The sequence below is a fragment of the Euprymna scolopes genome, chromosome 6, assembly GCF_053919585.1.
Source record: "Euprymna scolopes isolate OS-2025 chromosome 6, ASM5391958v1, whole genome shotgun sequence".
Taxonomy (NCBI): Eukaryota; Metazoa; Mollusca; class Cephalopoda; order Sepiida; family Sepiolidae; genus Euprymna; species Euprymna scolopes.
The window spans coordinates 61417868-61434485 of record NC_136487.1 but is presented as its reverse complement, the minus strand read 5'-3'; the positions used below and the strand labels follow the sequence as shown (position 1 = coordinate 61434485).

The 16618-nt window shown below is 30.7% G+C and overlaps 1 protein-coding gene across 13 annotated transcripts in view; it reads left to right on the top strand.

The window, feature by feature from the left end:
• LOC145277655 (dixin-like) overlaps window positions 1-16618 on the top strand; it is a 326945-nt gene that overhangs the window by 160584 nt on the left and 149743 nt on the right. For 2 of the 13 annotated variants that reach the window (XM_080129271.1, XM_080129270.1), the window contains exon 1: window positions 11138-11447. The exons of 10 other annotated variants lie outside the window; for them this stretch is intronic. In XM_080129271.1, coding sequence (XP_079985397.1) covers window positions 11445-11447 — 3 coding nt within the window. In that variant the 5' untranslated portion in view covers window positions 11138-11444. Of the gene's footprint in view, window positions 1-11119; window positions 11448-16618 lie in introns of those variants that run through there. One more of the 13 variants, XM_080129276.1, reaches the window with a different exon arrangement.

Genomic DNA, 16618 nt, shown 5'->3' with positions numbered 1-16618 from the left:
AAATGATAAAATAATAATAAAATAACAAAATGATTAAAACTGCTAATGAAATGATAAAATAATAATAATAAAACTGCTAATGAAATGATAAAATAATAATAAAATAACAAAATGATTAAAACTGCTAATGAAATGATAAAATAATAATAGAATCATAATAAAATAACAAAATGATTAAAACTGCTAATGAAATGATAAAATAATAATAGAATCATAATAAAATAACAAAATGATTAAAACTGCTAATGAAATGATAAAATAATAATAGAATCATAATAAAATAACAGAATGATAAAAACTGCTAATGAAATGATAAAATAACAATAGAATCATTATAAAATAACAAAATTATTAAATGATAATAAAATCATGATAAACTGATTAGAACATGATAAAGTAATAAAATAATAATACATTTATTGATGATTATAAAATAATTATAAAATACCTCGAAATTATTTTCTAAATAAATATGTCATATTACAAATAAGAAAATGATTATTAGTGTTTAACAGTTAAGATATTACCAAAAGAAAAGGTGTATTCATTAAACCATTAAACGTTCTATTTCATAAATATTTAAACAATTAATGGATGTATTAAGATTGTGGACTATTTTCAAAATGTTTGTTTCTTAAACAAAGGTAGACAGTCTCTTGACTAATCTGTTATGCGATTAGTATAACTGGAAAATTACTTTCTAATTTCTCCATTGTGTATTAAAATGTAATCCTCTTTATAGTAATTAAAATATTTAGTTAGGTAAGTATAATCCTAGTTTTTGTTAATTATTGTTGAATGTCAAACGATATAAATAGATTTTGATCATGTTTTTACTGCTTATGACAGCAAGGCTTTGATCACGTTAGATTTTTAAAAAGATTAGCTTTCTGACTTCAGATTTTCATTTCTTATTTTTAATACGTTTAAAAATCAATTTCTTAATCTCGTTTCGTTTTCTTTCTTCAAAGTTCTCAGAAATAAAGGGCCCGTTACTGTGACTAACACTTGATTTTTGTATGAGATGCATATACATCCGAATATTCATTTCATGTTCTCCTTTACATCTCAAACGTTCAGTTAGTAAAGAAATTAAGGACATTAATTTTCCTCTCCTAACTGAATAGTGAACGATGTTATACTATATCTTTTTTTATTTATTTATTTTTTTACACAGTGATCAGCATTTATCAAGGCCCGGAAGCCACTCAGGGATAAGGGTTATTGCAAGTATATTACGTTAGTGTGGAGATTTGAAGAAGTGTTTACTTAAGGGGGCGGTTCATTAGGAATTTGTTAACATTGGACTTGAACACATCCAAGTTGTAGTCTGGTGGGAAGCAGGCAGACGGAACAAAGTTCCACAGGCGTGCAGTTCTAAGAAAGAAGCTTTGTTCATGGAATCCGCATTTTGATTTAGGCACAGATATAGAGTGGGGGAAATTTTTCACAGTGGATTCAGCTAGACGGGTGTTTTTCGTAAAAGATTGGCGAGGGGGGACCAGAGATTGGAGTTCAGACGAGCACCTACCATGGAAATAACGATAAAACAAAGACCTTACTAAATTCTAGGACAAGAATTCATCTAGATTGGTGGAGTATCCAGCTTAGTGCTTAGAGGCAACATCTATATATATAAAAGGCAAAACGGCCATGCGCTTTTTTGTATGCCCATCAAGGCTTTTTTCGCGGGGGTTCTCGAGGCGGAGGGGGGGGGTTGTCCTATATTTTTAGAACTTCTTATATACTCCCTAGGTTGTAATATTTATGATTTACGAACGGAGATCGTTTCTATCTTTTATTTGAGCCACTTTTACAAAATTCAGGCTATTCTGTCCTCTCATGTGTTTGTTCGGCTTTTTCATACAAAAGCAAAACTAATCGAAAGTGAAGACAGCTTCCTGGCTTTCGTGTCAGGGACGTCCAGAAAGCAATTAGCTTTGATCACTGTGGGGAAACCCTCTCATATCAGACAATTGCTATTCATTTGGGCACTCCCTTTTTGTGGGGAGTTGGTTTTCACCAACATCATGGGGAAACAAATAAATGAAACGGTGGAAAGCTGAACTGGCCTTCAGCCAACGTTTATTTCTGCACCTGTGTGAACTCATTCACTTAGCAAGTCAGTTTTTTTATTGAAATCGCTTAATTTGAATGCTTTTCACTTCCTGTGGCCTCGTAGCATTGCAGTAAGATGTCAGGTTTTCTTTCACTTTCTTTTCTGCCTTTGCATTACGGGTTCAAGCCTGCCTGCCTGCTAACACTTTTTTTTGTGCTAAACACACACCTCCAAACACCCTGGCAACGCCAGGTAACCCCGCTAGTCTATTATATAAAAGGCAAAACAGCTGTGGATGTTTTTGTATGTTCACGAAAGGCTTTTTTCGCCGAGGTTCCGGACGAGGTTACATTTATTTAGAAGTTTCCTTATACTTCCTAGATCATAATATCTCCGATTTGTGAATGGACGTCATCTCTACATTTATTTTGATTGACTTTTAAAAAATTCCCTGTATTCCATCCTTTTGCGTGTTTGTTCATCTTTTTTGTATAAATAAAGCGAAACTAATCGATGCAAAGTTGATTCGCCTGGCTTTCCTGCCAGACACGTCTTGAAAGTAATAAGCTTTGATCAATGTGGGGAAACCTTTCATATCAGACAATTGCTATTCATTTGAGGGTCCCTCCTTTTGGGGTTAGCTTGGTTTCCCCAGCATTATGGGGAAACAAATAAACGAAACGGCGGAAAGCTTAACTGGCCTTTAGCCAACGTTCATTTCTGCGTGTGTGTGATTCTTAACTTATTTATGCAAGTCAGCTTTTTGACTAAATTTTGAACGCTTTACACTCCCTGTGGCGTCATAGCATAGCTGTAAGATGTCATGTTTTCTTTCACTTTCTTTTCCACCTTCCCGTCACGGGTTCGAGCCTGCCTCCCTACTAAAACTATAATATAAATCTCACCTGTCTGTTTAAATGTATGTATGAATGTATGTATGTCTCGCAAAAACTTTCGACAGGTAACGAATTTTCATGAGATCGGTATCATTTTGAAGCTTGACCCTTCAAATGACAAATATTGAAAAATTGGCCAAAAACATTAATTCCTTCACCCTCAACTGGGCACTTTTCTACAGAGAGTGCTCGCTTTTTTTGCCGACATTTTCGAAAGTCATTCCCTCTTTTCGGTTGACTAGCCTTAATTTAAATGTGTTGGGTTTTTTTGCTGACATTTTTTGCAAGTCATTCAACCCACGCGTACACAACATCGCATAAATGCATTATTTTGACCGCCTGTGATGACACATCCACAGTAGGTACATCGGTAAAACTGTGGGTTTTTTTTTTACCTCTTTTTCCTCTGGCGCGTTACAGGTTCAAGCCTGCTTACTACTATTTATTTATTTATTTATTTTTTTTTTTTTTTTTACGCTCATAATCTTCCTTTTTTTTTTTTTTGCTCAACCAACACCCTTACATACACCTCCACTTTCTTTTTTAACTTTTGCATCACGGGTTCAAGCCTGCCTGCCTACTACTAATTTTTTTGCTCAACACACACCTCCAAACACTCGGGCAACACCTGCTGGCACCCAGGCTAGTCTCATATATAAAAAGCAAAATGGGCGCGTGCGTTTGTGTATGTCCATGATAGGCTTGTTGCGTCAGGGTTTTTGCGTCGGTTAGAATCCGGCAGAATTTTCTAATATTTCTTAGATCGTAATATCTCAGATTCGCAAATGGATATTGTCTCTATCTTTTTTTTTGATCGAGTTTTAAAAAATTCCCACCGCCCCCATTGTGTCGACTGTTTGTCTTTTTTTTTTATAAATAAAGCAAACTATTTAAATGCAAATGCCTGGCCCTCGAGCTGGGTAGTATCTGTTCTGGAATTGGTCCTTTATCAATGTAGGGGAAACCCTTCATACTGAAACAATTACTATTTATTTGGATACTGCCAGAGTGCCTCCCTTTTTTGGGGAGCTGATTTTCCACCCACATTAAAAACAATATTCATGGGAGCTTATAAAGCAACGCCATTTCTGCAAGTCATCTTTTTGATTGACTGCATTAAATTTGAATGCTTAACACTTCCGGTCGTGTCATGGCATAGCGGTAAGACGCTAGGTTTTCTTTCACTTTCTTTTCTGTATTCGCGTCGCGGGTTCAAGCCATTCCTGCCTACTACCATTTTTTTTTTTTTTTTTTTACACCTACAAACCCCTGGGTAACTCCGGACACCCAGGCTAGTAATTACATAAAATTGTGTTTTTACTTAAAACACATTTTTTGCTGTCCAATTATGATGCACAAGCACTAAAACTTCAATGCAACTAACAGAGAAATTGGACCTCCATGTCGATGCATATAAAATACGATTTATTTTATGATCAGATACAATTAAGTGTTGGAAAATAAATGGCAGGTACAGCCTCCCTAAATGGCAATTTAATTTTTTTGCCAATTGCAGTTGAAGCATTAGGTTACTCTCAGATTTATATGAATCATTAACAGATAATAGCTAATTGAAAAAAACAAGCTCCAGGAGGATACTTGCACATTGCCACACATCTCCATAGCTATCATCTGAGACAACGTCATTCCCATTATGATGTTGTGCTGTAACATTTAAATCTAAACAAAAAGAAACAAAACAAAAATGAAATCTTTATTTGTTCTTTTCTACATTGTGCTTTAGGCCAAAAGATGAAAGAACAAACAAATGTAATTTGCTTTATCTTTCCTATAAACAATGAAACAGATATCAGCAAAAACCAAAGAATTCTTATTTATTTTTATTAATTTATTTTTTTTTATATAAAAATAGGATTACTGCAATTGTATAAAAAAAATAATAATTCAAAGCAAAATACTTGCTTATAAGACCCTGAGGCACTGAAAATCTTAATCATAATTAGACATATTCATAGACCCGTACAGTAATATTCAAAATCTAAAAATAACTGTTTTAAACTTGAGCATGAAAAAATCTTATATCAAACTAAGGCATGTCAGTCTGACAAAAAATGATAACTCAAATTCTTAAATTTGAAATATCATTTTTGTTAATCTGTTATGCTTAAGTTTGAAATACGATGTACAGGAGTCCTGATCGATTCCTTGGAAATACCATATGTGCCTTAAGATGGTTAAAGATTATAAGTTTACCAAAATTTATTTATATTAATTTCACTTCATGTGCACCTACTGGCTGCTGGGTACATCCTTAAGACCAACCCTCAAGTCAAATTTTATAAAGTACTAGACTACCCTTGACCCGTTGGGTCAGTATGTTATATTAGCTATGGAATTCATGTATGAGCGTAACACTTGTGACGTAAAGAAAATAGTTTTTTATGACATAACAGAAACATTTCTATGAAAGTATATTAAAATAAAAAAAGAATATAGGTAGACTTCTATGAGTCATTCTGTTTATAATTGTTTATTTTTGAAAAAAAAAAAACTTACAGCCATTGAATTATAAGTGGTTTGCCATACTTATAGGTAAATGTGCACTGAACAGATACCATAATACTTAAAGTTAAATTCAAATTTTGATATATCTTTTAATTTAAACGTGAAAAAAAAAACAAGAACAGTTGGGACACTGAAAACGTACACAGTAAAACAGTACGTTTTATTGTCGTGTTGATTATTCATTTGTAACGCAATTAAAAAAACATATTTTCGGGGTTATTTATTTATGTTGGTAGGGTAGAAGGAAATGTATGAATGTCCTTTTTAAGAAAGGTGTATAAAAAAATGGAGAATGAATTAAAAAAAGAGGAAGGCGGTGGGTAAATCACCGTTGTAAAATGCTCTTATGGTTGTCAACGAGTTAAAGTAGATTCATTTGTAAGAAAATTGCGTTAAAATAACTTAAACATAATATGGAAATGAACGATGTAAAAGAAAAAGCAAAAAGTATTAACAATTGTTTATTTGGATAATTTAAACGCAAAAAAAAAATTGTGACGCTGAAAATGTACACAGTAAAACAATATGTTTTATTGTCGCATTGATTATTTAGTATAATACATATCGTATATATGAAACAGATCGATTATTATATGTATTATTTGTAATCACGTTTTGCGTTTGCTTCCCTTATCTTGAAGTTTTTTATTCAATAAATTTAAGATATTCGCTTTTCTAAGGACGTCCGTTTGTTCGAACGAAACCGGTCCAGCGATTTGTGTTTATTTGTTTATGCTGTTATGGGTTTATGTTTATGTACGCATGCGCAAACAGAAGTCGTAAACCAGGTGTTGGGTTACAACACCCGTTACAAGGTCATTAGAGTTTTATAATTATATAGATAAACAAATAAGAATAATAATAATAAAAAAATTATTAAAGGTTAGGGCTTCTTTATTTAATCGTGGATAATACTAGGTTTTCATACTAGTATAATGAAAAAGAAATTTATGATTTTATTTTGATAAGTAAACTATTTTAGTCTTTACAGAAAAGTCCATTTTTATCGATGAACTAGCAGGATGCCCAGCATTCCCTTAAATATTATATTTTAATTTATTCAGCTTTCGTATCTATTATTATTATTATTATTATTATTATTATAGAGCCCATTCACTATTGATTATTATATTGTACCCAATATATAGTAATTATTTCAAAACTTAAAAAAAAAAATATGAGTTGGATGCCATCAGCTAGAATCGAAACCAAAACATTTAGTGTTCCAGCCGTATTTGTTATTATCTGAGCTAGCAGCAGATGAATATCAGAAAAAATTAACTGACTTTATTGTATAAATGTACATTTGCGTAAAAGGTGTACATTTAGTCAACTTAGGCCTGCCAAGTTTCAACTTGTTCATTTTGACCCATCAGCAGCTATTTTTACTGGTTAAATGCTAAATCGAATTTGTTCCACAAGTCCAGATCCTCTATACTTCAAATTTCAAGAGTGTTGACCAAAAATTAAAAAGAGTTTGGTAGAGACCGTTCTTGATGCTGACAAAGTCACTTTTATATATGTAGATATTATAGATAGATTTTGCCTAACAGCAAGGGACAGAACTTGATATGAATTGTCTCCCTTGTTTTGTTTATTTCTTCCTTGTTCTAATCATAAAATAAGTTATTAATGTATTTCTTATTTAGGTATTTTTGAAACAAAGTTTTGTTATAATTCAAAATGTAAAGCTTTCAGAATCTTAAAATTTAAATACAAAATTAAAATAAGTTTTATAAGCCATGAATTAACGTTTTTATTTTACTTTCTTGTTTAAGTCCAAATATGTTTTATTAAAAAGAATTTTAAAGATTGTCATTTTATTAATAAGTGAATTTTTATGAAAGAAATTCCGAATAAAATGTTATGCTAATAATAGTGGAACAAAAATGACATGATTTGTTAATTCTCTATTTTGTATTTTATTTCAATTATAAACAAAATTATCAATTCATTTGATTTTTTTTTTCCGTTGAAAAAGTCTTACCTCTCTGCAGAGGTACAGTTGGCATAGTTCACAATTTTAGCTGACAGGGTGTATAATATTAGTAATTTTATAACAAGAAATCTATTTCATAAGTCAGACATGGTAGACACCAGCTAAAAAATTTTTAACTTTTAATTGACATCATGGATTCCAACACTTGATCTTGATCATATTTCAAGTTAATTCAACTCTACACTCATTAGATGCACCATTATTTATATATATATATATATATATATATATATATATATATATATATATATATATGTATTACTTATGCATATGCGTTATCAGTCACAAGGTTGACTAATCTGCATATTAGTTTTGAAATAGACATTTTATTAATCAACTATTATTTAGTTTAATTTAATGATCACTTTGATTTTAATTAACATAACAAATCATTTTGTTTTGTAATATTGTTTTATTTCCAGGACAAATATTTAGCATTTTTGTCTTTGAAGAGATAAAAAACGTGCGGAGTATTTGACTATACACGTTTTATGGTGTAATTCCAAAACATAATCTTTATAATAAAAGATTTTTTGTATGCAATTACTTGAACACAACTTGTTATTTTACTCTTTACTCATTTTTACCTCAGCTGGGGATGGGGGGGTGATATTTGCAATTCATACCTTTCTCAACCCAAATTAGCACTGAATTTGTTGACAAATTTAAAACTTGGCGCTGTTAAGTTGCAGCAATCTTTTAAAAAGTATTATGCGTGTCCCTCGTGTGTGTGTGTAAAAGCAAAATGAAGGAGACGCCATTAGCTGGAATCAAAATGAAAACATTCAAGTATTCAGTTTTTCATTCTAACTAAGCTAATTGAGATAGTGAAATAACAAACTGCCACTAGCGTATAATGCAATGCTTTATGTGTAAACAAATAAAACTTACAGCGGTTGACTGTGTTGACCATTGTAATTTCACCCTAACTACATAGCAGCAGCCAAAATAGCGTAGGCAGTTGAGTGTCAATCCAAGTTTGAGACAGTTGCTAGTTTAGCCGCACTGAAGTCTGAGGATGACTATGTATAATTTTAGCGATGATTTGTTCATAAGAGTTAATACTGTTTTCATATAATAGTGCTCTATAATAAGTAGAGTTGTGTATATATTTGGTATAAATTTTTATTTATACAAACATTTTTGGCTACACATTTTCAGATATGTTTCAGTTCATGCTGGGAACCACACTGTGCCTTCTTTTGGGGAATAACCATTTTGTAGGAGCTCTCTTAGTAGTTTACTTCCATTAATAAAATATCTGAAATACAGAATCTTCAATAAACACTAATTTAAAAAAAAAAAAAAAAAAATCTAGTCAAGATATCTCATCAACTGTCGATGTAATGTTTTTTTTTTTTTAATTGTAAAGAGACTTTATAGACACCCTGCATAACATATATATATATATTTTTCATCGTACTTCAGTGTAAAGTCTCAGATAATCAAGGGTCCCCTGCCTGGAGTTAACAATTTATCTCTATATGAGATGCAAAGAGATTTGCGTGTTCAACTCAAGTTCTCCTTTTACCTTTTTAATGCTGAATTAGTAAAGAAGTTAAGAATATTAATTTTTTCCCGTCTTCCCAATTAACTAGTAAACATGCTATAGTATATCCGTTTTTGTGGTCTTTTAGTCTTATTGGATTCATCTGGTCTGGTGGAGTATTCAACTAAGTGCTGTTATGTAACAGAGTATGGATGTAGGTAAGGCGGCAGCAGCAGCCAACCTATGCAAATGACCGAGCTGTGTACAAGGTGACGTCACAGAAACAAAGAAGGAAAGAAAACGTTACAAAACAAGAAAACGTGACCCGAGAAGGATAGAAATGGACGTGTTACACACGTGGCCTGAGAGCGACAAGGAAAGACGTGTTCTAAACCTGGCCAGACAAAGACAGAGTACTACGTGTTAAACACGACTGAGTCTTGTAAAGAACATTGGAGTACGAAAAGACTTTTGAAAATATTAATAATCCTATGTCAATATCAACAATCAACGTCCTTAATTCTTCTATGTTAATGTCAACAAAAGTCGACATCTTTAATCCTTTCTCTGTAAATGTAAATGTTAACAAAATTTACTGTCCTTAATTCTTTTCATGTCAATATCGAGAAAAGTCAACATTTTCTTTTCTTTTTTTTGAAAAAATTTATTTATTTTTTTATTTTATTATTTTTTTTTTTTTTTGTAAAAAAATAAACGAATGTGAAACTTTTTATGAATAACTAGACGTTTTTCTTTTTCCTCATCCTTTGTTTTTTGAACTATGAACAAGACTTATTTAAGTATATTTTTGACGACACTGGTGTTTACATGCATTAAAAATTAAAAGGAATAATGCAAGGGAATGTTTCAGAATGATACTCTTTTCTCATCATCATCAGCATCATCATCATCATCATCTCAACTAATATAAAAAAATCAGTTTACAAATATTCTTATTCATTATATTTAAAAACAATTTTTTTTATGAAAAAAATTTATACATTGTTTTTTTATATCTACGGTAAATAAATGTGGCATCTACTTTGAATACAACTTTGTCTCATTGACAAATGTTCATGCAAAATTATTAATAGATTACCTTCTCAAATCTTCAACTTCTCTGCTATCTCATACAGCTTTAATTTCTGATTGAGCAAAATTAGTTTGTTGACATTTTTTATGTTTTCCAGGATAACTGCTGAATTTGATCGAATTGAAAGTTTAGCACTATATATGTCTGTATGACATGTCACCTCTTAATCATTGTTTCTGATGGACAAAGTCTGAATAAAACATATCTATTCTTGTCTTTACTTTAACAGTATCTTTTCTTATCAGAAAGCACTAGATTGGCAATGCTCGAAATTCAAGTTTTCCCATTGTTTATAAAAATTACAGTTTCATTTTAAAAAAACTAACTAATAATCTGATTCAGTTAAAAATTCAACATGTGCCATTTGAAATTTAATAATTTATAAAATTCATATGGATGTTTTACAAGTGACCCATCTATAAATCAAGCCAGGGATCGTCGTCGTCGATGATGATGATTCTTCTCCTTCTTTAATTTTTTCCCATGGTATTATCTCTACTTTTAAAAAAAAAAAAATCTCACTTTGTTCTAGCTGGTACGATGCCAAACATTCACCCACTATCTTAGACATACCAACCGAGAGATCTTTTTCAAATTCTAACCGTCCCTGTAAGTGCAATTATTTGTATCTCCTTTGCACTTGGTTAACTGGGTATATCTGCTTAGTATTTTTTGGAATTTGTTTTTCATGAGTCCGGTTACTCCTATAATTGCTGGAATAATGGAGATCTTCCAAAGATTCCAGTTTCTTTTTATGTCGTTCATAAGACCTTTTCCCTCTTAACTATTTTTAACCCAGCATCATTGGGGACACTAACTTTCTCCTTCTTGTTCCATATAACTATGTCAGATTTTGTGAACAGGATGTGACATTCACAATCTGATCCCTTGTAAAAATTCACTGGGATCTTTTGTATTTGAGATAGTTGTTTTTTTATGACTCTTGATTGTCAAGAATCAATATTAGTGAGAGTGCCGGGATGTCTTCAGCAACACGTAGGTACTACTCCTGCTCTCTCTCTCTCTCTCCCCCCCCCCCGCATCTTTTTATTTCTTTAGAGCCAGAGTGTGTGTATAGGGAGGGGGGGGGGCAAGCAAATCAATAGAACATGAGTTTTAGAGTAAATGTTGTACTGCTAATGTCTATCAGCTGCGATGCCAGTTGCATGTTGAATGCTAATATTCACTTTTGCTGCTTTTCATCGTACACGTTTGGCAGACTACAAATGCTATGGAAGCAAAGCATTGTCTTGCTTCTTATCTCTTCTCAGACACATTGGACAATTATCATCTAACTCTTTCCTTTTGAAAACCTCTGCCGGATGGGTTACGGTATGAAGCAACTTTGAAACTTGTACATTTTTTGGCGTTACTTCTTAGATATGGTAGGTAATCTAACTGCTACTCATCTTGCTGAAATATTTAATTAAAAGAAAACGAATTATCTTTACGATTAAAGTTTCCACTTCACTTCCGGTTGCCCTCTTTCCATGTTATGAATGCCCCCCCCCTTTTTTTTTGTTTTTTTCAACTAATAACGTTATTATTTAGAAAAGCCCTTCTTCACATGGATGGGGATGGCTTCCTTTATCTATTATGTACTTTCACCTAAAAATAAACAAAAGATAACGTAAAAACGAAGCAGCAACCGGAAGTGAAGTGGAAACTTGTATTGTAAAGATAACTTTTTTAGTATATACGAGAAGAATCTTTTTTTTTTTTAAATTTATTTATTTAAAAAGAAATCTCTTTTATAAAACTTAGGTTTCCAAGTAATGTATATTTTTATAACGATGACATAATGTTTACATCATGTGATGTGCTATTTTTAATATGAACATTTTGTCTTATCAAGCTTAATGAATCCATTTTTCCCCCTACATCGGCTATTTCATCTGTATTTACTAAATCATTCTACACCAAAAAATCAATTTTACGTTTGAGCTTTGGCATTTTAATTTTTTTTACCTGTTTTAACACAAAATGTTTATTAATAATAAACCAAATAATATTATTTTGTTCATAAACTTATTGTAAAGTTTTATAAAGCCATGAATTGTTTCAGTTAAGAAGTTATTCTAAAATATCATTTTTCATTAATACAACTATTTATTATAGAAAATATCAGTAATTTTATAAAATTATTCCCATCTCCAACTTTTTTTTTTTCACAATTTAAAAAGTCACTAATTCAAAGTTAGGGTTAGTGATTGGGTTAAGTTATCCTCTAAAATATTATATTTAATATAAATGTCTACTATTAATAATAGAAATCAACATATGTATATTTTCTATACTTTTCTCCTCAACCTTTTGTCTAAAGGCAAAGTGTAGTATCTTTTCTGAGTTCTTATTTAGAATTCAACCTAATTGATAAACAAAGTACAGAAAATACAGAAAAATTATACCCATCATTGAATGAAGATGTGACATTCCAAAAATTACGTAAAATGATCAAGTAGTTTTATTTTTAACTAAAAATTAAAATTTTATGAGTAAGCAAAAAGGACTGTCTCACGTTGCCATCTTGAAAAAAAAATAACAGATGAATCCACAATAATTCAAACCCGTGAGATCAACCTTGTAATGCTACTGATTTCACATTAATCCCATTAAATCGTTTAAAAAATATTTTCGTTATAAAAATAAAACTACTTGATCAATTTATGTGATTTTTGGAATATGACATTTTCGTTCGGTGATGGGTACGTACATCATAAATAATTTCTATATTTTTTTTCTTAGATCGAATTCTAAATAAGAACCCTTTTCTGATACTATACTTCATCTTTTCTGTCCTCGCTCAGTTAACGAGAAATCCTTGTAGACTGAGGTAATGTAAATTTTTGTCACGGTCCAGACTGTCCCATTTGGAGGAGCTGGACTTTCTCCACATTAAACATCGGTCTTGTGTCCTAGTCTGCCCTCGTGGAGAAGCAAGCAAGACAACAAATGTTCTTAAGATATGTTAATTCAATTTGTGCATTGTGTTTTAAAAATGCTATTTTAAACAGAAGCATGACGGAACAATTGATGTGACAATTTCTAAACTTGAGTAACAGACCAAGAAATATAAGATACTTGGCAGGATGATCTAAAATAAGATGTCTCCAATCTGTGTCAGCATGTTTATCAATGATAATGTCATCCTAAACTGAAATTTGACAAACTATAAACTCCGGTATAGATGCATGTAACAATAATAATTTTGGTTCTTGTTCATTATAATTGGATATCTAAAAAGTTTTTAAAATGCATTTTAATTAAAAACACTATTACGTAATTAGGTGTTGTATCAAAATTTTTAATTACAAAAATTGACCGAGAAGATCTGCTAGATCTATTTTTTACAAAAAAAAAAGAGGAAGTAAAGGAAAAGAAAATGCATTATTATTATTATTATTATTATTATTATTATTATTATTATTATTATTATTATTATTATTATTATTATTATGATGATGATGATGATGATCATCATCATCATCATCATCATCGATCCACCATTTTCTAATTTCAAATGAAAGTTAAGTGGAAGCAAGGGAGATAAGTCAGTTTATCTTAGACTAACCTCTTAAAACGGCGTTATTCGATGAATTTTATTTTTTCTTGTAATCCTTTATTTTTCTACTCAATCATTTTGCTTGAGTTTGGGAATTTTTTACCTATTTTGCTGTGACACATAATTACACAATAGTTTTTTTTTTATTTTATTTAATGCATTTTTTTTTTTAGATATTCAATTATAATGTACAAGCACCAGAATGTTTTACAAAGTGTTCAGTTGTTATTTTAGAATCCGTGCTTTGTAAACTGACGGCTTTACCATAAACAAATGTTAGGGGCAGAGCGGCAGGTGTAGTAGTACTCTTCAATTTTGATCAACAATCAACTAGAGACGATGTCTCAATAAAAACACTGGTCCCCATCTATCACTAGGTGTATCAGAATTTTTGTAGGAATTTTTGACACCCCTAACGCGAAACTGCGAATAAAATATAAAAAAACTCGTAATTTCTCTTTTAAAAGTGGGTTGTTTATTTTCTTTATGGGTTATACTTCCAAAATAAACTATTAAAGTTGTTTTAAAAGTAATAGAAATATTTTTTTTTAATTTTTTAAAAAACAGTAATGAATTTTACGAACTCAATATTTTTCAATTTTTAAACTTTAAAAATCTATTAAAATTTTTCTATTGATTCTATTTTTACGATATTTTCAGGGTCAATGTGAAATTTTATGCTCTTTCCACTAAACCGAATATAATATTTTAGACAAACGTTTTTTTTTAATTCACGCCCCCCCCCATTTTCAAGTGTCTATTAAAAAGTAAATAATTAATTTACTCACCACAGTGTTATATATCACAAATTGAAGAGAAAAGGCCAATACATAATATATTCAAATTTAAAACAAAAAAAAACGTAGTGTTTTTTTTAAGAAATTTACCTGTAAAGTTCGAAGTTTAAAACCTTTTTTTTTTTAACCACGTTGTTTGCTTTTTCTTTTTTTTTTTAATGAAACCTTGGTCCTTGCTCCTTTAATTGAAAAAAAATTAGGGCTTGAATTACATTTTTCGAGTAGTTATAAACTTGGAAAGACAGGGGGTCGAATAATTCACGCCTCCCATTTTGAAATGTCTATTAAAAAGTAAATAATTAATTTACTCACCAAAGTGTTCTATATCACAAATTGAAGAGAAAAGATCAATAAATAATATATTCAAATTTAAAACAAAAAAAAGTAGTGTTTTTTTTTAGAAATTTACCTGTAAAGTCCGAAGTTTAAAACCTTTGAAAAAAAAAACCGCGTTGTTTGTTTATTTTTTTTTGTTTTTGTTTTTTTAATGAAACCTTGGTCCTTGCTCCTTTAATTGAAAAAAAAAATTAGGGCTTGAATTACATTTTTCGAGGAGTTATAAGCTTAGAAAGACGGGGTGGAATTATTCACTATTTTTCACGAAATTTCTGACACACCTACCCCATCACTTCACTTGGATTGGCATCAGGAATCACATTCGACCTGAGAAATTATTTTTTCCTTTTCTAAAGAAATGACTTTCAAAAATATTCGACGCATTTCAGGTTATGTAATTTAAAAACCTGGCCAGATAAGATTAGTTTTGAAGTCAATTTTTAAAAATCATCCTCACATGTAAAACAAAAATTTAACCGATGATGATGATGATCATCATCATGGTGATGATGATCATATTAATGGTAAAATGTCATCATTGTGTGTTATGAAAAAAAAAAAACGATTAAAAACTATCCATAAATATCCATATAAAATTGATTTTTGCTTTCTGTATTTACTAAATAAGCGTCTTTTTTATGAGAAACATTGCATCATCATCATTTTCCAAATTTTCGAAAAATTGTACAATTATTGTATATTTTTATGAATTTTTACAATTTTTTTTGTTTAATGGATCACCATTTGTTAAGGCCAAAAACATTCGAGTATGAAGTTCAATGAAATAGTTAGTTTGTCAGGTAAATGATGATGAATGTCATGTGAGGATTGAAAATGTTGAAAATTTGATTACCCATGAGTAAAGTTTATCTATTGACATTTATAAAAAAAATTGGACACCATTCTGCTGTTCTATCTTGAATTTTGAGATTTTGAACAACTCAAAATTCCAATAAATTCAGTTTAATATATTACGAATTATTTTTATTACTACACTTTTTAACCCATGAAAAACAGCAAAGGTTATAGCAAAAGCCCATTGACTTAGAATGAGTGCTTTATGCCAAATTGATGCTCATTTTTGCATTAAATACTAATATCTATTAATCCCTAACTGTGCATCAAATGAATACCATAATACTTAGTTTGCAGCACCTTATAATAAAAAAGGTCCATACAAAATTTAAGCGAGATTAACCCAGTAGTTTCCAAGAAAAAGAAGAATAGACAAATAGAAATATAATTTAGATTTTTTGCTCATAACAAATATATATATCTTTGAATAAAAATGATTCTTTAATTTTAATTTGAAAATCATGTTTTTGCAAGAATTGTATCTGTCCAAATACATTGTGATGTCATAATAGACGCATCTCTTTCTCACTCCCTTCCTCACTTTCTCCTCTCTGTCTTTCTCTCTATGCTTTCTCACTTCACATCTTTCCATTCCTCTCGGCACTTATCATTTACACTTTACGATATTCACTCTTTCTCTCATCAACTAAAACATTTATATACAGCTGAAATGTGCACGGTGACAAGCAAACAAGAAAGAAAAAAAAAACAAATCAACATCGTCAGAGTTTTAGTTGTATATAACACATCACTCAATAATCCCAAGCCTAAAAAAATAACTTTTAGGCAAAATTCAATTATATTCAGTAATATTGTTTTCTTTTGATGTAATACACTGATTCCAATGCTTCTCTAGCAATTCAGGGCCTTTTTGATAGAACGATTTGTTTTTGCTTTCAAAATATGTTTTAGTTTCCAGCATCATTTCTTCATCGGAGCCAAATTGTTTTCCCTGAGGTTTTTTTTAGGTCTACAAACAGCCAGTGGTTGTCAGAGGGGCAGATCT